General features: G+C 45.1%; 1 protein-coding gene across 1 annotated transcript in view; it reads right to left on the bottom strand.

Moving 5' to 3' along the window:
- Positions 1–20,882, bottom strand: part of AGBL1 (AGBL carboxypeptidase 1) — a 336,406-nt gene that overhangs the window by 260,743 nt on the left and 54,781 nt on the right. Inside the window, exons 6-9 of the mRNA XM_068143395.1 lie at positions 20,160–20,197; positions 7,316–7,524; positions 2,919–3,084; positions 1,690–1,760 (exon numbers count right to left, since the gene is read on the bottom strand). Of these exons, the coding sequence (XP_067999496.1) occupies positions 1,690–1,760; positions 2,919–3,084; positions 7,316–7,524; positions 20,160–20,197 (484 nt within the window). The remainder of the gene's footprint in view (positions 1–1,689; positions 1,761–2,918; positions 3,085–7,315; positions 7,525–20,159; positions 20,198–20,882) is intronic.

The raw sequence follows: 20,882 nt of genomic DNA, 5'->3' as shown, positions 1-20,882 counted from the left end.
AACGGGCTGCCCAGGGAGGTGGTGGAGTCATCGACCCTGGAGGTGTTCAAGAGGAGATTGGACATGGCACTTGGTGCCATGGTCTAGTCATGGGGTCTGTGTTGATAGGCTGGACTCGATGATCCTCGAGGTCCTTTCCAACCTAAGTTATACTGTGACACTGTGATCTTATTGCTGTCTACAACTACCTGAAGTGAGGTTGCAGCCAGGTGGGGGTTGGTCTCTTCTCCCAGGCAACCAGCACCAGAACAAGAGGACACAGCCTCAAGTTGTGCTAGGGAAAGTTTAGGCTTAGTGCCATGGTTTAGTAGTCATGAGGTCTGTGGTGACAGGTTGGACTTGATGATCTTTGAGGTCTTTTCCAACCTTATTTATTCTATGATCTCCAGGTATGAGGCCTCAACTACCTTCTTGGGCAACTTGTTCCAGTGTTCCAGCACTCTCATGGTGCAGGACTCACTCCTAACATCCAGTCTATGTTTGCAAATCACATCAATACCAGGAAACCTTTTGCATTGTAGAAAGATTTGTCATGTGAGATAGGTGACCAGCACACCAGACAAACAATAGTTAAAACTCATATTCAGAGCAAGCTCTTGGGCAAAAAGACAACAACAAAAAAAGCCCCTTGCTCACATCTACTTGGTAAATCCTTATGAATAATGAAATAGTTCAGAGGAATATAGGATCTGTTTCCAAGTGAATAACTAATTAAAGAACAAGATAAATTCACTATGAATTTTATTGCTAATAAGCATCTTGACAAGCTGTAATATACAGATAAAAAGATCCAGACAGGGGCAAGTTGGGACACTGAGCCCACATGGGGCTTTTTAACTTCATTTTTTTAACTGGGCAGCTTCAGTTTAATGCTTGAGAAGAAAAAGAGAGGGCAAGTGATGAGAACACTCTTCCACAGAAGTCTCCATCATATCTAATTAGACTATACTTGCAACTTCATTCCTGGAATTTGCATTCCCAAACTACTTCCTGTGGCTAAAACTTAAATCAGCAGCATCCAGTGCTTCACATTTGTTTATGGGCTTACATGTCCTTCCACAACAAAAGGGTCTGCGTTCATCCTCAGCTGGCAGGGGGCTTTGCCACTTAGGTAGTGACAGGAAGAGTGCAAAAGGGAGAAGTTGGAAGAGTATGAATAATTCATTGCCTTATTTATGTGCAGCAGCAAATGAAGGAGGACTACAGCTTCAAATGACCCAGCTGGGGCTGAGAACCAACCTTTTTCCTAAGGCAGGCACACAGCCCAAATATGCTCCAATATGGGGAATGAAAACAAGGAGAATTAGTCTTCCCCAGGTGATAATTCACTTTTCAACTACTGAGTGCCATTTCTGCTCTACATGTGGAGGAATCAGAAAAGCATCCTTTATCCCCAGCTGTGCAGCCACTGGTCAGTCTGCAGAACAGAAAAGCCACCAAACCAGCACCATCCTGGGCAACAGACAGGGCAATTAAGAAGAAAAAGTGCAAGGAAGTCTCTTCAGTGACAGACAAACCATTCTCATTTACTTCTTTCAAGTATCCTCCCACTCTTCATGTAGTGTATTTGTGTGGGACCACATGCTCATCTACATTCTCTGCTTAGTTTATCAGCAACTTAAAATGGACAAAGAAAAGCTCACTTTCCAGAAGGTGGATGATTAAGGAGTCTATGGCTCATATACCTACTTCATACTTATTCTCCACATCTTCGTTATCCAAGTATTTTTCAACCTCTTCCTCTCCATCACTTTCATCACCTGAAAAAGTAGGAAGAAAAGAAAAAGGAGGCAGAAGCAAACATGTTCAAACTAATGCCTTTCCTCAGGCCCTCTTCCTTGCATGCCACACACCTTCAAACTGCAACCCACCACAACTCTGATTACAGCAGATCCCATTTGTTAATCTAATATAAGTGAATTGGCAGAAAAGCTCTCCCTTTTCAAAGCTCTGTGCTCTTGGACTCGGGCATTGCCTATCAAAACCATGACAAATGTCACCACAATACAGATCCAGCTCCTATTACAAAGCAATACAGAGATTTTCTGCTTGGCTGCAATAATATTAGAGGATGCACTTAATCTATATTATCCAAATTATGGTGTTTTACTGCACTATCATCATTAAAGTACTTGAGCATCTCCCATATGGAGTGGAAAGCAACAGAGAAATTACTTGTATGTATCATGGAGTCTGACATTCCCCCTTCCTGCCATCCTACATGTGCTCCTGTTCTGCTTCTCAGTAGGTGCTCCTGTCTCTCACTCAGAGTCATCACAGAATAGCTTAGGTTGAAAGGAGCCTCAGAGATCATCTGCTCCAACCTCCCCACCACGAGCAGGGACACCTCTCAACTAGACTCAACTGCTCAAGGCCTCATCCAACCTGGCCTTGAACAGCACCAGGGAGGAGGCAGCCACAGCCTCCCTGGGCAGCCTATTCCAGGGTCTCACCGCCCTCATACTGCAGTGACTGCTAGCCACTTTTCTTTTAGAAAGCAAAAAGGACAACACCTCCTACAGTTCTTAACTGGCAAAGCAGCAGGGCAGTGCTCCCCCTACAAACAGTCATGCACAGGCACAATGATCTCTTTGTTGTTGTTGTGTAGCAGTGGCATCTTCAGCCTCTGCCATGCCCATTCTCCTCCATTATTTTTTGGATACTAGAAGGATTCTTCCCTCCCATCCCCACAAGCATCTTTTTCTTGCTTGTTTTAATCTTCTCTCATTTCTTCTCCAAACAGAATTGCCTAAACTCCAAGACCACCTAGGAGTAGTTTTCTTTCTGCTGTAGGACAAGATTAATTTTAACTGTGAAACCTGAGGAGGAGGCTGCCAAGCCTCCCTTCCCCAGCCTTCCATTCAATTCTCATGTCATGCTCCTTTGCCTTCTACTGAGTTCACCCTTCAGCCACTTACTTTCAGATCCCTCATATGGAGGTTCAGCTTTTGCATTTCCAGGAAGAGGGAAGCCATAGGAACTTGTGACACTCCTCAGAGGCAGAGACTCCTTGGGGTAGCATTTTCTCAGAATCTGAATTGCTGTGGTTATGATAGGATCCAGATTTTTGCAAGGTAAACAGTCCTAGGAACCAAAGGAGCACGATGGTAAGAACTGTGTTTTACAGTTGTCCTGCCTATTATGCACAGTCCCCCAGAGCAGAGCCACTCTTCTGAATGGAATGTGAAGTTTTCAGATTTATGGGGTGCTATTTCTTTCCCCCCTGCTCCTCCCTCAGTTTTGTCTCCTCCTTTTTAACACTAAAAACACCCCAAACACACACAAACAAAACAGAAACCCCAAACAAACAAAAAACACACCACATGCACAAAAAAACCCCAACACAACCCAACAAAACCCAGATGCCTGTAGCACTGCATGGGGTTGTTGTGGCTAAAGTGCTGCACCTGACACTTGGACTTGCTGATAGCAGCATAAGCTAAAATATCCTGGCTAACACAGATAACAGCAGCACTGCAAAGATATGTTCTTTAACATGGATTTAAAAGGTCCTGCAGAGAGCTGGTGCAGAGTTTTGGACTGCCACCATATGCCAAAAGCTGTGCTTCTGCACAGGTCCCTGCCCATGGTGGGACCTAGGCCCTTCTGTGATTCTAGGATTTCTGCATTCCTGCAGCACAGAGGATGAGGAGCAGACCAGAGAGCAGGATGGAAACTTTGTGCCATTTTCTCACATCTCATGGTTAGGATTTGGGCTAAAAGCTAAAACCCAAACCAAAATAACCCCCACAACCAACCAACCACCCCCACAAACAAATATCAACACAAGTGCTCAGCAGAAGCAGGAAGATGACCAAGGAACATTAAGAAAGTCCTTAATTGCAGTCAGGCAGAAGGCTGTACTGGGAGTTTTGTGGCTGTACAAGACTGTATTCTGTTTTCTTACATGTGATTGAATGGCATTATAAGATTCAGTGGGATTAGCCAGGATTCCTGTAGGGAGACTAGAAACATCACCTAAAGCTGACATACTTACAAGCCTCACTACAAGAATCTTAATGTGTATTCCTAGATCCCTGGCTGTTAGGAACAAGGAGGAGAGAAAAGATGATTTTGAAAGCATCTCCAAGGAAGGTTTTCTTGTGGTTGGAGCAAACACCAAGGAGAACTGGTTTCTGTTCTCAGGATTTCAATTTATTCTCTCTTTCACATGGTGTGTGGTCACTTTTGTTTGCTTGTTATTAAAGGAAAGACAAGGAAAGTTTTTCTACAGTGGGAACAGAATAATGTTCCTGAACAGTCTAGTAAAGCTATTCTGGTTTTATTAGAACAGTGAACACAGGACTGCATAAATGCCCACCTTGGGACAGACCTCTGAATCCACTGCCAAGTGAACTGAGACAGTCAAGAACAAGGCAGGTTCATCCAGACAAAGAACTTCCACAGGCGAACTTGTTCAATGATGCTGTTTGAAAGTCACTTTTCCTTGGAGCAAATTACATTAGAAGTGCAAACAAGCCTTCAGATCCCTTACAGGGAACGTGTGGGACTGTTTTCATTACTGTTCATAAAGTGCTCTCAGATTCCAAGACAACACAGTTTACAGGTGGCTGGAAAATGTTCCATCACTGCATTGGAAAAGCCTTTTTAAGTGCCACTGGCCTGCTTTGTCTGTGTGGAAACTGTCCCATTTATTTTTATGGTGGCATATTATGAATTAAGGAAGAAAGTGACTCCTTAGCTCAAAAATCCCCTGTAAAGCAAACCTGAATTGAGGGGATCAGCTTTTTAGCCTCCACACTCAGTCTTTTCTCTGCAGAAACTGGAATGGTCTGGGTATGATGATGTATGTGATGCATACAAAGAAAGAAGGTTTCACTACAGCAGCAAGGCAAAAAAAATAGTGATGGTAATGGATGCTACCACTGGGAAAGAGAGAATATAAGATAATATTATCCTAGAGTAGAACACAGAGGAAGGCTGAAACCAGGTGAGATTTAAGACATTGGATGGATAAGTGAGATAGCAAAATAATGTTCTCTGCACCAGGCTCTCCTGAAGGGGATACAAACAAGTTTGCTTGTCTGTGAGTAGGCAGCTCTCCATCACTGCACACAAAGCTGGCCAGTTGCTAACATGACTGTACCATCTGACTACCATGGAAGTCTAAGTGAGGCTAGGGAAAAGAAATGGGAGCTGACAGAGCACCCTTTCCACAAATTAAATACTTACCTACAAGTATTTTTCATCCCAAGTAGAAACAAAACCCAAAACATTGCTAAATTCTCCCTAAAGTCTCAGTCACTCCTAATCTATGTAAGGAGACAGCATCTGAACTGCTGGCTCTTGCTGTATGGATCACAGAGTGGTCTGGGCTGGAAGGGACTTCCAAAGGTCACCTAATTCAACCCCCTCTGCCGTCATCCTGCAGGGGCATCCTCAACTAGATCAGGTTGCCCAAAGCCCTTTCAAGCCTCACCTTGAATATCTCCAGGGATGGGACCCCAACCACCTCTCTGGGCAAAGATATAAGCTTAAGGGCTGTTAAAAGCTCAGATATTTCAGCTGCCCATCAGCCCTTACAATCAGCATCTGAAGAGGTTTCATCTGAAAACCAGCCTCAGAAAAACAAGTTCCACTGTTTGCTCTTCAAACAAATCCATCTTGGCAAAACTGTTTCCATTTCAAAAGATTGAAATAAAATGTAAAGGAAAAAGGGGGAAAAAGAAAAAAAAAAAGAGGTTTCAGCAGAGCTTTTCCAGCCAGCTGTTAGCACCTTTAAAATACCATTAGCTGCTCAGAGTCTGGTCAAGGCTAATCATCCCAGCCAGCAAATTCCTAAAGGCACTAAATCACAGAGGGATTGCTCTCTCAAGCAGGAGTTGTTTGCCTTGTTCTGTCTCAGTCTCTCTCTTACTACAGCCTGCAGTTCCTCTCAGGAGGATGGATGGAGAATAGATTTCCTATTTCTGTCTACCATGAAGAGTATGAAGAATTTAGTAGAAGCAGCAGCCTCTCCCTCAGGATGGAGTAAGGAAAGAGCATGAGAGACCTCCTAGGGCTGTCAGATACCTCCTGACGCTGGGTCTCGGAAGGGCACTGTAAGACTGACAGCATCCCAAAGCAGCACTAAGGGAATGCTCAGCCTTGATGTTGTTAACCTTGGTAACTCCCCTTCCAAGATCTCCCCAGTAGCACACAGTAGAAAAACAAAAGCAAACTGGAGGCCCCTGAAGCTGTCATTTCTGCTCCACTGCCAACCTTTGGAAGGATTAGCATTATCAGTGCTCACTGCAGCCTTACTGTGTCATTTCCTGTTTGCTCACCCAAGGTGACCCCATGCTTGCACTTTCCATGGGGTTGCTTCCAGGCTGAGCTATCAAGAGATGTTATCTCAGAAAGCTGCATGGGTTGTAGAAGGCTTTTGAGAGGGAAGGAGCTGACATCTACCCTCAAGGAGCTGTTGTCATCCACCCTATTCAAGTTTCTACAGACCAGGGACTTCTCATTAACAAAGACCACACTCCCTTGAAAGATCTGCTGGTCCTGGCCACCCCATCCCACCTGAAAGAGTGGGCAGCTCCTCAGAAGGGAAATGAAGTGCAGAATACCTTTCAATTGCAAGAAAATTGTTCAGGCCAGCAGTGGGGAAGGTGAAGATGCAAACATGCTGGATCATAGGGCAATAGGTGTTTTGGAAGAGAAGGTGCCAGCTTTTCCTTTCTCTCTGTGATCGTGCTAGCATGAGATCATGCACTAGGCAGTAAAAGTGACACTGGGAAACAGTGCTTGTAGAATCACATGGGTCAAGGACTGAAGGTTTCTCCATAAGTGACTTCTCAAGGCTAAGGAAGCCTTGGTGAGACACTCTGAGGAAACCATTACTGTTCTGTACCTGCTTCTTTCTATATCTTACCGGGACTCCATCCTCTGGACCATGTCATCTTTCCTGATTAACCCACATCAGTGCTTCACAAGATTAAAAGGGGGCCTCCTGATAAATACTTGGGGGTTTCTCATGAGCAAAGGCCTGGCTAAATTAACATTTCCTTTTATTCTGTAAAAGACTGATCAGGTGGAATTATCCTTGGGTTGAATTATCCATCTGGCTACCCAACAGAAAACATCTCATGAAGCACTTAAGCAGCTCTTCTCTGGAGACACTGCATTGTTTCTTGGGAAAGGAAGTCCAAGCAGACAGTGGGACTCCCAGGGGAGTTGTTTTAACATGATCAGGTTTCTTTCACTGATGTGTTACAAATTCAGTTCAAAACCATGGCATTGCCTGCAGCGTGAGGCAGAAGCCGACACTAACTCCTAACGCCTCTCACTTCAGCACAAAAGCACCACTCACCTGTACGCTTGTGAAGAGAATCTCCATACCACGGGATCCAAGGAAAGTCTCTCTGCCCAGCTGGATGTTGGTGATGTGCTTCAGGCAGAGCAGGAGACCCCTACGAATATAAACGTAGTTGTTGGAGAGGTCGTTGCGATGCCAGTCTTGATAGAGCCTCAGCAACTCATCCAGGTAGCCTTTGTGCACTGCCCGGCGGCTGTTAGACTCTGGAAACAAAGAGAAAAAGCTGAGTTAAACTCTCCCCCCTGCTCACACTGTGAGATAGCCACGTGGCTGCTCAGTGCTCAGACTTTAACACCTGCTTTAACACCACCTTCTTTAATAGTCCCATACTGCATCCAGTTGTGGTGCCCCCACCACAAGAAGGACACAGAGCTGGTGAAGTGAGTCCAGAGGAGGACCAGTGATCATCTAAGGGCTTGAACACCTCTGCTATGAGGATAGGCTGAGGGGGCTGGGGTTGTTCAGCCTGGAGAAGACTTCAAAGTGACCTAAGAGGTGCTTTCCAGTATCTGAAGACATTCTACAGGAAGGCTGCAGAGGGACTTTTCATGAGGGTGTCTAGAGACAGGACAAGGGGGAATGGCTTGAAGCTGAGGGAAGGTGGGATATAGGCCAGATCACAGGAAGAAGGTCCTGAGTATAAGGCTGGTGAGACTCTGGAATGGGCTGCTTAGGGAGGTTGTGGCTTCCTCCTCCTTGGGGGTGCTCAAGGCCAGGTTGGATGAAGCCTTGAGCAGCTGAGTCTAGTTGAGAGGTGTCACTGCTCATAGCAGGGAGGTTGGGGTAGATGATCTCTGACGTCTCTCCCAACCTAAACCCTTCTGTGACACTCAATTAAAAACAAACAAACAAAAAAAAAAAAACAAACTGAAATTAAAGGGGGGGAAAAACAAATGAACAACAAAAAAATATACCAAGGAAGCAACAATTTAGAGTGGTGTTTACTACACACGAGCTAAGATCTCAGCACATAAAATTAACTAACTAAAATTAATGAAGCAAACTCTCTGCTTTCTAGGTAGAAACAACTGCTCTAGAACCTTCCAGATAAACCACACCATGGGTGGTGAGAAAAGCAGAGCCTAAACTTCCTTCCAAGTGCTAGTAAGCTTAATTCCCTTTGCAGCAGCTCATGGTGCTGAACATTCCTGAAACTAAAGCAGCCCCTGATGAGTGAGAAAAGCAAAAGAGCTGTGAGATCAGTCAACAGCAGCTCATGCAATCACCACATAGTGCTATATCGGGGTGCTGAGAGAACACCTTGCTGAGATCAACATATCCAGAAGCCTTGCAGCTGTCCAATCCTGTCACAGCCAGTGAAATTATGTTTAACCTCTGAACGTGCTCCTGCGCATAGCAATATAATCAAAGTCATGCATCAAGTGAGTCTGGAACCCCACAGCACTTAAAAATTAGCAAAACACCAACAGGAGCAGCAGAAGTTTGGGCTTTGCTGTTGTTTTCCAGCTCTGAGATGTTTAAAGGTCACATTCAGGTAATGTTTAAAGGCTTTCCTGCAGAGACAAGAAAGTATATTTGTTTGTTTTTTAAAGTAAGAGGCACGGAAACATAAAAGGAAAGTTACAACGTTGCCTTGCCCTGGTTTGAGTTAGAACAGAATTCATTTCCTTCGGTGGTGTTACTTTTCAGCTCAGTTTAAGTAACTGCAGGCTCTGAAATTAACAGCTTGCTTTCACACAGCCTGCTTCTAGCAGGGCTAATGCTCCAGGTGTGCAGTTAGTGCCAAGGACTGCTAGGCAGACCAAGGTCACTGCTACACCCTGTGTGCTATCTGAGGGTGCAGAGCAAGAGGCCATGCCAGCAGCGGGGAGCATTGGGACAGGGGACCCTAAACTGATGAATGATTTATTCCATGTATGGCATATTCAGTGCAAAGCTAAAGGATCACCAGGGTCAAGCTGCTCTTCTTCAGTGCCCAGCATCTGAGGATTCCTCTGCTCATCTGCAAGTTCCTGAATCTATGAGCTCCAGAAACCATGCCCTGAATCCCGTTTCCACCTACTGCTGAGTCCAGCCTGGTGACAGTGACTAATTGCCATCAGGGGCTGGGTTCAGTGTTGGCCTTGTATCTATTTGTATGTATTTTATTATTGTTTTCATGCACTTCAGTTTGCTTTTCCAGTTCATTAAGTGTCTCTGCCTTATTCCTTTTCTGTTCCCCTTTGGGAAGGGAGAGAGGTTAATAGAGAGCATCTGTCACTCTTACAGGGGCCAGCCCAACCCTAACCCTTGACATCCCCTAATCACATAGCTCCTGGATATGAGACTAAAAAGAGAAGATCATAAAACTTGTGATTAAATACAAATTGTGCTGAATGTTCCTCAACACTTCCCTTCACCCAGCTCCACTTCTTACCCTGTCCCATAGGGCAAACACGAAGCCATACCAGACTTTAGGCTCCCTCCATTCAAACCACCCCTTCCTAAACATCCTCCTGACTGGTCCTGACACTCCTTGCTGTGATTCACAGCAGAAGCTGTCAGGAAGCCCATAACCAACCAAAGGGCCAGGCAGCATATGCAAGGCTGGAGCTCAGCTCCCTGAATACCAATCAGCACTTGCAGCTCACAACAGATGGCTCTTGGTATGGCTTCTCCAGAGCTAGTAGGTTCCAATTCATTTCCAGTTCATTAAACAAAGCACCAGAGCCCCTCACACCTGGAACATTAAAGTCATCAGTAGGGATTTACAGGACAGTAGAAGCAGCTAGAGGTTACAAGGGAACAGAAAGGTGCTGCATGAGGAATAGCAGAAACAAGGGAAGCCATGGAGAGTGTAAGCAGGAAGGAGATAGCAGGCACCAAGCCTCGATCCCAGCAATGATGTAGGTGAAGGTGCTGCAAAGGGAAGGAAGTCACTTTGGATGACTTCAGCCTGCTCTCTGCAGTACATGAGGAAACTCTCTCCTGGAGAAGCGTTAGAAGATAGTTCTGTAGTGTTTTCTGCTATAGGCAACACAAGGCAGGCAACAAACAGCACCCCCAGATCAGTTTACTAACTCACTTTAATTCTGCTCTGCATCTTCACACCACTCTGACACAGTCCACACTGACTGGCCCCACAGCCCTTCCAGTCCTACACAGCTCTGCCCGATCTACACCTTGAGCTGCAGTTCTCTCTAGCACTTAATCCCCTTGTAGTTAACCATTTGATGCTAACTCTGTCACCTTGCATTCCTGGTCTTAGTGGCTGCCAACATGCAGAAGGTCACCTTACTCCTTTGACCTTCACAGCTGCTTTGTTTTGTTTTACTATTGGTCTTCTAGCAAGAAAACTTTAATTGCTTGAGAATCCCTTATCAATTCCAATGATTTTATTCATGATTTCCTGTTAATCCTCAACCAGCTGTCATGTTTACCAACCTGCAGGATGACTAACCCCTTAAATCAGTCAATCTCCCTTGAAGAATGACTCAGGAAGCTCTGTAAAAGTCAATAAGTATGTAAAACATGACAAGACGACAGTCAGAGGATGCAAGGTAGGGACAATTTGGATCTGACTCAGAGCTTCCTTGAACTGTTCAGAAGTAGAAGAAATTGGACTAGATTTAGGGATTTATAGCCCCTAGCATTGAGTGCTTAAAGTCTGTGACAGTGTGAATAAGACAAAAGAAATATTGGAGAGCTCTGCAGGTAAAGCTTCTTGGGGAATCTACAGAGGGGGAGAAAAAGGTTAACAAAAGAATCTTCATCAAATGTCTGTGATGTTTTCCTTAGGTCTTTCAAGACAGACTACCACATTGGGATCCCAGCTCCATAGGGACCAGAGCACACAACTGGTCCACTTCACAGTTTTATCACTGGATAAGCATGGAGGAAGCTGAATAAAGAACCACAGTAGGTTCCCCCTCATTTGGGGGGCAACCTATCCCCTTTAATATCAAAACTGTTTCTCTGAGAAGTGAGGCCAAAACAGTCTGTTCTGTGAGGAGATGGGAGAGGCAAGACTATAGCTCCCTCAGCTCTTTGATCTGAAGCTATGAGAATTACTTGCTGAAGGGGCAAAAAAAACCCCAACATTCATTTTCCTTCTTCTGTCTGATTTCATTGATTCCTCTCTGATCTACTGTCTTGTCAGGGGGGTTCTTATGTCTTTTTTTTTTCCCCTTCCATTTTTTTTCAGTTGCATAGTCAATAAAGTAGTGAATAAAATGAAGGAGGAAACATGCCAACATTTCCAGAAGGCAGAAGAGAAAAAGGAGGCCTCCCCACCTGCCTGTGTCTGTTGGTCTCTCCATCTAGGGATGCACCTGCATGGGTAGCTATCTATATGTTGGCATAAATACAGATGGTGGAAATGAATCATACAGGTACAAGCAGCACTGCACAGATTTGTAGGCAGCAAGAACTCACCCCTCCTGGAGTGAGCATGCATGATCTGTGGTAGCAAGAGGTACAACGTCCTCAGTCTTTTGACCCTTTTCCTGCTATTATTTCTTCAGTTCCCTTTCCCAGGATAGCAGCCAGGGGAAATGGAAGTTCCTCTTCTACACAGCTTTCAGAAGTGCCCAGGCATGGTGTTTCCTTCCTATTTCAATTCATGCTTGGTCTGTGTGGCAGATGCAGCCCTTCCATCTGAACTAACTGACCTTTGGTGTAGGCAGATGCTCAGCAAGCAAACCAAAACAAAGTCAATCCTAGTGTGTGAGCACAGCAGTGAGAACACTGCACCAAACCCCCACAACAACAGCTGAGCTGGAGACTGGGCTGATAAGCAACCAAAACCACATTAACAGCTGAAAAATACAGCTACAAACCAACCACTTCATGCTATAAATGCCTGCAGGCATCAGGGGCTGTTGAGCTCTCCCTCCATGTGTGGCAGTGATCTCCCCCTGGGCAGGGACATCTCCAATGATTACCCCTCAAGGGTGAGAGATCCCTGACAGCAGGCATTGGTGGGCTGGTAACGTTTTGTTGCATGCATGTAACATTTAATATACATACAGTAAGCTTCAACAATAACCTTTGTATCCCATACTAACTTTAAGAGCAGGAAATAGTAGAACATTGCCCACCAATCCACCTGCACTTCATAACTATTTTACATGCCTTAATTTACTGACTAAAAACTCAGTAAACTAACTACTAGGTCAGATCTGAGCCATCTCTGCAATAGCTTGTCTTTCTAATTTTACTCTGGCATCTCTGACAGGGAACCACTGCCTTCACCCTCCCTTCCTCAAACCTGTTGCTGGCACACTATTTATTTGTTTTAGCTAAGAGTTCCCCTTCTGCCTGATGATGGGCAACAAGGAAGTGCTCAATGTCACCTTTGTGCCTCACACTTTTAGAGCTGACCCTCTCCTTTGGGCAGTGCTGCTAAACTAGTGAAAGTTTAAGCATTGTACCATGGAATATCTGGCCTGAGTAATGTGTGTAGTTAACCAGAAACGTTTGACATGGATACACAGAAGCATCAAGTGGTTAAAGATGCATTAAATTAGCAAGTGGTCACACTGCAGAGACAGCCTCAGCTCTTACAGAATTCTGATTCTGTGTTGAAGGACAAGGACAAACTCTAAAGCCAAGGTTTCAGTCTAGTAGATAAAAGTCTCATGGCTGCCAGTGTTTCTGTGGACATTTCTGAAGCCATCTTCACACTCCAGTCCCCTTGGAAGTGTTTGCCAGGGGCACAAGGACCACTGGAAAACATGCAGCATATTTAATCACAAAACTGAGTTACAGTCAAGCTGAAATGTGATGAGCAATGCACTGTTTAGCAGAGAGAACAAAGAGATATTTATCTTTCTATCTGCGTAAATCTCTTTGTTGATGCCATTCAGCTGATTCATTATGCCAAGAACATCCATTGCTCCAGTTTGGAGATAAGAATGCTCTGCTAAATTAACCCTGTGGCAGCACAAGGAGTGAGAAAATCTCCAACTTCCCCACTCAGCTCTGGTGATTGCCTCTTGGGAATAAAAGATGCAAGATATGTCCTAAAGCAAAGAGAAAACTGTTACTTTAGTCAGTCACTGGGAACCTATTTTTGCTAGAAATAAGCATGAGGCTTCTCTGTAGAAACAAAATGAATTGTCCCCATAGATGTACCCAGTCACCCATCAAGCACTGGAGTTAATTCAGACCCAGTGGGCTCTATCAGCTCCAACAAGAAGCTGGTATTAGCTCAACTCTTGTTGGAAGCCAGAAGACTCTTGTAATTGTGCTCTGTAAAATTCAGAGCCCAGGCATTTATTGAATCATTTAAGGTAGATGAATAAGGCTGGCACAAGAGACAGAGAACACAGGCAGGATTTCCTAGCAACTACAAGTGCTGTGTTTTGCTTCTTGACTAGGAATCACCCACAAGATTACTTTCAGCACAACTTATCCTTTCTACTCCAAAATATTTGTTTTGGTTCCAGGTGTTGGCCCATTCAGTGGCAGTCACACAAACTGCATTATAATGTGATGGTTCTTCTCTAATTCACCCTTGCCACAACTATTAAAAGCAAGCAACTCAACCCCATTCCAAGACTTCTGAAACAACTCCAGGAGGAGACTGATTTCCAAAACCATTTCCTTTTTCCTTCTTTGTTTTTCAGCTTCACAGCATCCCCTCGGTTGTAACCCCACAGAAAGCTGGAAATCCACATACACACACTTAAAAAATAATCACCAGCACAGCATTTCCAGCTTGATTTTTCTGACCAAAGTGGTTTGAAAGAGTTCCAATGAGGATGTACTGGAACAGGAAGACTTCCTCAGAGATTCAGCCACATCGTCATTGGAGGCACAAACACTGCCCATGCCAAGAGAAAGGCACCAAGAAATCCCTGCTGAAGGTGTCAACAGATTAGGGCAGTTCCTCAACACTTTGGTTTTGTTAGACCCACCCTGAGGAGCAAGACAGTGGAAAACTGCCATGCCCCAGGGAATGAAAGCAACTTTTTTCTCTCCAGCACCAAGTTAGAATAGATTAGAATAGAATAAACCAGACCAGGTTGGATGAGACCTTCAAGATCATTGTGTCCAACCCATCAACCAATCCAACCCACCTCAACAACTTCAAGTTTAGAACAGGTCTGTGAACAAAGAACAGTTTGGGGGGAAGAACGTCTAAAGGATACTGCAAGTGGTTGTTTTGTTTTTCCACAGAATTTGGCTCTTCTCAAAGAGAACTGAAATACAGAATCAAGACTATCTGCACGCTGAAGTCCATGAAGAAGGAATAGAAAAAGGAAATTGGTTTAGATGGTTGCAAAATTCAGCCGGAAAGGGACTTCCTGTAAAGGTATCTAGAGACAGGACAAGGGGGAATGGTTTGAAGCTGAGGGAGAGCAGGCTTAGAGTGGATCTAAGGAAGAAGTTCCTCAGTAGAAGGTTGGTGAGTCTCTGGAATAGGCTGCCCAGGGAGGTTGTGGCTGCCTCCTTCCTGGGGGTGTTCAAGGCCATGCTGGATGAGGTCTTGAGCAGCTGAGTCTAGTTGAGAGATGCCCCTGCCCATGGCAGGGAGGATGCAGTAGATATCTCTGAGGTCCCTTTCAAGCATGCTATCATCAATTTGGGGGCAGAGTGGTAGTGCAGTTTGAATCTAGGGGCAGTTGAATCAGTTTAATGAAGTCTTAAACTGATTGTGAGAAATGAGTAGCTGATGAAATATTAGGCAGATCTTAGACGTTATGATGTCAGCTGCAGGAACTGACATGGTTTAGCCATGGAGCTACTTTGACACAAGATCAAAGACCTACATGGGAAGATGTGGTGCAGAGTATAATGAATTCAGCCATAGAGGGTGCAGGCCTTTCAGAAACCATAATCTGCTTATGTGCTAGAACATTGCTTTCTGTTTCTCACAGAGTTACTTACCCCTCCTTGATGCCAGCATAAAAGGAAGAGAATGACACTGATTATTTTATCCCACCAGTCACAAGGCATAATCCTTATGCTTTGAGGAAAAAAAATGAGAGTGGGTGAAAGGTTAAATAAAGGTTAGTTGACAGAAAATGATGAGGAAAGAGCAGGAAATAAGAGATGAAATGCTGGGGGTGAAAAGAGAAGGCAAAAGGATAAGGAAGACAAAAGGAGGAAGGAAAAGATATAGAAAGAGAGGGGAAAGGCCATCAGCAATAACTGCTGTTAGCACACGGGATTGTCTTGATGAAATAAGCATGATCAGGAGGTCACCACAGCCTGTCTCTTTAAATTGCTCATTACAGTTCTTCTAAGCAAGCATTGCAAGGAGGACCCTGCCCCTTTCCCCAGCATCCACGGAGCGAATGCCTCTGAGACCAGCTCTAGCTAACTCCCATAAAGGCACGCAAGCTGCTAATTCTCAGAAGTACAGATAGCCAGGAATAACAAATGCAACCAAAATTAGATTCAAATAACCTGCTGATAAACAAATTACTCATCAGAAATAAATATTAGGTGAAACACCAGCAGGAGCAGGGATCCCTATGACAGCATCGCCATCGTATGGCTCAGGCGGCTGAGCGGCCCTGGCCAATCTGCTCCATCACACCAGGAGATGCACCTAACTGTGCTTACAGAGCACATGTCCGGTTGTCTTCCCTTCCTGGGCTTCTTGCAGGCAATGAAAGACTTAGTGGTGAGCCTCCTGGACCCTCAGACAGTACTAGAGCAAGATGAAGGCTGAGAAAAAGAGTAGTAGATGTATCTTGGGACAGAGAGAAAGAGACTCTGGGAAGGATGATGTTCCTCATCCCACCTGAGTTTATCCATAGCTAACAGTATGTACCAACACATCCCCACCCTGGACTGCAGTAAGCACCTAGAAACTCAAGGAGGAAGGCTGGACAGGTATAACATGGGGAAGCTTGCTTGCTTTTAACTGTTAAACAACTCCTGATGCTTTCATGACTCTTCAGCATCATTGTAGGTACTCACCAAGCAACATATTCAGGCTGTATAATAATGTAGCTCAGTCAGAGGGAGTCAGCAGCATGGTGGAGAGACATGATGTAAAAATAAAACCCAAAGACAACCAAAGCAATGAAGGAAGGGCCTGCTACAGGCTGCTGTTTGAATATGGCAGGTGGAAAACAACAATTATGAGAGTAGCATGCAAGGATTGGTAGAGTACTTGGAAAGAGATATAGGTGAGGGATAAGCGTGGCTGATGGTCAGGCAAGAAACACCTTCTCTCTTGGTAATCCACTGATAGAAAGATTAAGCACTGCCTTTAGAAGGGACCTGAACTTCTCTTCTTCTATTATTCATCATCCCTATGACCATCTCTGATTTCTACTGCACACAGGGGAACAGAACAGCCAAGGCCACTCTTGTGTTGCACTGGCTTTCCAAGTATTTCTTCTCTGTCATGGATGAAGCACAGGTTTGTATTGGCCCATTCACTTGTTTCTTTGGACCATCTTATACTTCCCCCTCTGAAACAATAGCAGCAATTTCCCGGGAGCAGTAATTGTTCCCCACACTGATGCCCTCAAGAAATAAGATCTGCCAGAAAAGAAGTTATGCACCTGTTAGGAGGGCATTTAGTATCAGCTTCTGTTAAGGGGGAAAAAAAAGACAGAAGCCAAAAAGCTGCTAGCCAGCCAGGCTCAAGTAGAGCTGCTGGACGCCTGAGGAGCTGGAGCCGGCTGATTTGGAGTCCATCAGGGAGACACACTGCCATCTGCCTGCTCCCGGTAACACTACTGCCTGCTTCCCTGCTGCTGCAGCTGCCGCTGCCAAAAGCAGGAGGGACGTTCACCCTCTAGCAGACCTCAGCGGGGTTGGACTAGATGACCTTTCGAGGTCCCTTCCGGCCCCTAACGTTCAGTGACAACACTAATCCTTTGGCCTGGAGCATTTAAGGACATGCAGACTGCAGACAGCCCTACAGGGAGACCCTCAGGAATGGGTGGGCCCTTGCCCTGTGTGTTTTGTAGTCTTCACTCCCAGCAACACTGAATCTCACCATTGTTTCCCAGCAAGGGAGCTACTGCAAGGCTCCTAAAAGAAAAATAAATCTCGATAATCAGTGCACCAGTTCAGTATTGCAGCACATTCCAGGCTTCCTGCCTCCCACTTCATTTGCATCCCATCCAAAACATGCTTAACAGGCTTCTGGGTGCTTTGCCATGTACAGTTTTACTCCTCGATTTCATAAGCAATTTTCAAGTGCTGTAGCATTCACCAGATTCTGGTTTGAGCTTTCTAAGAAGCCCTGAATCATTCAAAGGACTAAGGTCATGGGCATAAACTGTGACAGAGAAAGCTCTCCTGATGCAATCATGAAAGAAAAAACACCCAACTCCTCTCTCTTCCAGCCATAGAGAATTTAGAAGAAATAGAGCTGGCTTCAAATCTCCTAACCCACACCTCCCAAAAGACACAGCCTGCTCATTTGTATGCAGCTACCAGAGCAGTCAGCTCCAGAAGCCTGGAGCTTCTTGTGTCCTGAGCCACAGGACAAGGAGACAAAGTAAGAGAGATTCTTGACCACTCGGAATCAGACTGCAGAAAGCGTCTAAACCACAGCTGAGGCTGACCAGCAGGCTGTGGCACTCTGCTTGGTTGCTGGGACATGCCCAGAGAAGGGCCATGAGGATGAGCAGAGGGCTGGAGCTCCTCTCCTATGAGGACAGTCTGAGGGAGTTGGGGCTGTTCAGCCTGGAGAAGAGAAGGCTCTGAGGAGACCTAATTGTGGCCTTCCAGTATCTGAAGGGGGCTGCAAGAAAGCTGGGGAAGGACTTTGTAGGGTGTCAGGGAGTGAAAGGACTGGGGGGAATGGAAGCAGACCATGTGTTTCCCTAAAAATCACTTTTCCAGGGAAGCAGTAGCTGATGGTGTTGCAACAATGTTGTTCCACTGTAAGCAAAGGAGAAAGCACACAACAGGAAACTGGGAAGGGTATCTCAAAAGAAAGAAGTGCCTCTCCCCAGTGATGCCTTGGTTTGCAATGGTCAGAGGTACAAATGACCATGAGAACCTTGATCTACACATCAGTGACCAACCAGAGTGACAGGATAGGGACTGCTTTACTTAATAGACACGTGCATTGGAGTTCATGGTTTGTGCCTTCTGTGAAAGCACCTGAACCAAACAGGCAGAATCATAGGTGTGCTTTTCTAACACTGGAAGCCTTCCAAGCACTTCCTAAAGTATAAAAGGAAGAGCAAACCAAGATGCCTTTGCTACCTAAACTGGCTGAGAAGTCACACAGTACATTTCTGAGTCTAAATGGCTTTGAAAAAACCTTACCACACTCCAGCATGAAAAGGGCTGGGAGAATTTTGAGCTGTATCCAATCTTTTTAGATTCCCCAGATCACTCTCCGCTTCCTCCCCAGAATTTCACAACACATGTTTACAGCTCCCCAGGAGACTACATTTCACAGCTTCTCTTGGTAATTAGTCCTCCACTTCTATACACTGCTCTCATTTTCAGACCCAGAACAAGCCTCCAAGTAGAAAACCTACCCTGTAAATATCTTGGGACAACAGGATTTCACTTTCCATTCCTGGTATTTACCACAAAACAGAAGCACAGGAGAAAAGCTCAGGCTGCCAGATGAACTTTCCGCTCTTGCTTCACTTTCCCACCTGTTGATTTCTCTCTAGTTGGGCTTTTGTTTTGCAAGCAGCTCTGCCTTGCCCCACAACCCCCTTTGTAAAATTTAATGCTCAAACCAGAAGTGCTTTCCTTGTTGCAGTAATGTGACCTTTAAATATAAGTAGCAAGGTTAAAACTGAGGCATTATCTGAGGATTCATCACTTCAGCTGCTGCATCTCAGGCACAATCCCATTGCAGCAGATTCATTTAAGCACTGCTTCCAGGGCTACCATTTTTCACAAATGCATTTATTCCTAATAGTCAGTAAAGGAGAAGGGGGAGGGGAAGAAAAAGAGGGGGAGGGGTGAGGAGAAGGACAATACAGCGTTGTGATTTATTATCGAGTGTATTGTCTGCGGTACTCGAGCGCTCTTTCTTCATCAAAGCTTTATTAAATTCTGGTAATAAAAAGCTAAGTGGTTTTGGATAGGATAAAGGCAAAAAAGAAAGGGTAGCACTTTCATTTCAGGAACAGTCACACCAGCAGTGTGTGACTGAGAACTCACATTAAGGTCTTTAACACCCCCAGTCAGCTGGTGCAAGTGTTAAGCACTGTCTGCCATAGCAGGGCTGTACCCTGGCAATCAGGAGGTCTCAGCCCTGTCTGCACATTATCAGATCTGACAAGTTTGCAAGGGAGAAGAAGGTCACTTACAGACTACTGAAGTTTTCCAAGCCTCTGCCAACAGCTGCACTGTTACCAGGTAAGCTCAGAAAACAACAGCCCCTCAGGACAGACAGGTCCTGGCCCCACGCTCAAGTGATGCTGGGACAAAGCAACAAGTATTTGTCACTGGCTGGAGAGGTTCCTCATTGTTTCCACAGTACCAAGCTGCAGGACAATGACTTCCAGGGGAAGTTTAGGCTCGAGGTGAGAAGAAAGTTCTTCCCAGAAAGAGTAATTGGCTGTGGGAATGTGCTGCATAGGGAGGTGGTGGAGTCACCATCCCTGGAGGTGTTCAAAAAAGGATTGGATGTGGCACTTGGGGCCATGGTTTAGTTAGTCAGGAGGTGTTGGATGATACATTGGACTTGATGATCTCTGAGGTCTTTTCCAACCTTATTGATTCTACGACTGTTCCCTGAATACTCAAAGCAAGGGACTTAGAACAGCATCTCCCATAGAGCTGTGAGGCTGGACATACAGAAAAGTACCATGTTTTCTATGCAATGCTTTTTGGTACTGGGGGAAGAGGTAATACCAAGGGAGAAGGAGGTTCAACAGGATCATTCTGTCCAGCAGCACAGCACAGACAGAAAGTCAAAGAGAATATGAAGGGAAAAAAAGCTTACTTGATTTCAGCAAAGCTGCCAGAGCCTCAATGGCTGCCCTGGGGAAAGAAGAGAGATGGAGAAATAATGTCAGTTTCTCTGATAATTTTTGTAACCTTCATTTTCAGTCTTCTGGGTCAGGCTCCCCAGCTGGTCTAAATTGACAGCTTCTGATGGACTTCGACAGAACAGCAGTGTTTTATACCAGCAGAGGATCCAGTCTCTGCAGCTGACTCAGTTATTCTAAAGGACCATTAGCCCTCTAGCTTTAGTGTTACACTGATTTGTAGTGACCATTAAATTTAAAGCAACACCCACATAACCAAAGTAATGAAGCAAGTGTTTAAAGTGCTGCCCAAGAGCTACATCTTCGGATCAGAGACTCGGCACATGCCCGCTCCAGACACTGGTGCTTCTGTCTGCATCAGTAGATGATAGCTTCTCCATTGAGCTGGGACATCCACATCAGTATTTCCATCTGAATTCCACCTTTTCCTCCCTTTTCCCCAGATGAGCTTCACCTCTGTCCTCCCTCCCACCAGCTCTAACAGCAGAAAATGTAATTCAATTATCACATGCAGTGGCATGTAAGCATCCCCATTCAGATCAGGACTTGTAAGAAAGATAGATGCTAAAGCTCTCTGGTAAGGTTTCTTGCCCATTGGAGCTTAGTGACTAAGTAGCTAAAGGGGAGAGATAAGCAGAGAGATTCAGTTTGGCCTTCTGTGTCATTACAATGTGCAG

This window comes from Melanerpes formicivorus, unplaced genomic scaffold (genome assembly GCF_026170545.1).
Source record: "Melanerpes formicivorus ecotype bairdi unplaced genomic scaffold, bMelFor1.0.p_v2 SCAF_10, whole genome shotgun sequence".
Taxonomy (NCBI): domain Eukaryota; kingdom Metazoa; phylum Chordata; class Aves; order Piciformes; family Picidae; genus Melanerpes; species Melanerpes formicivorus.
Note: the sequence above shows the minus strand (reverse complement) of the source record. Positions and strands in the feature narration are given on the sequence as shown.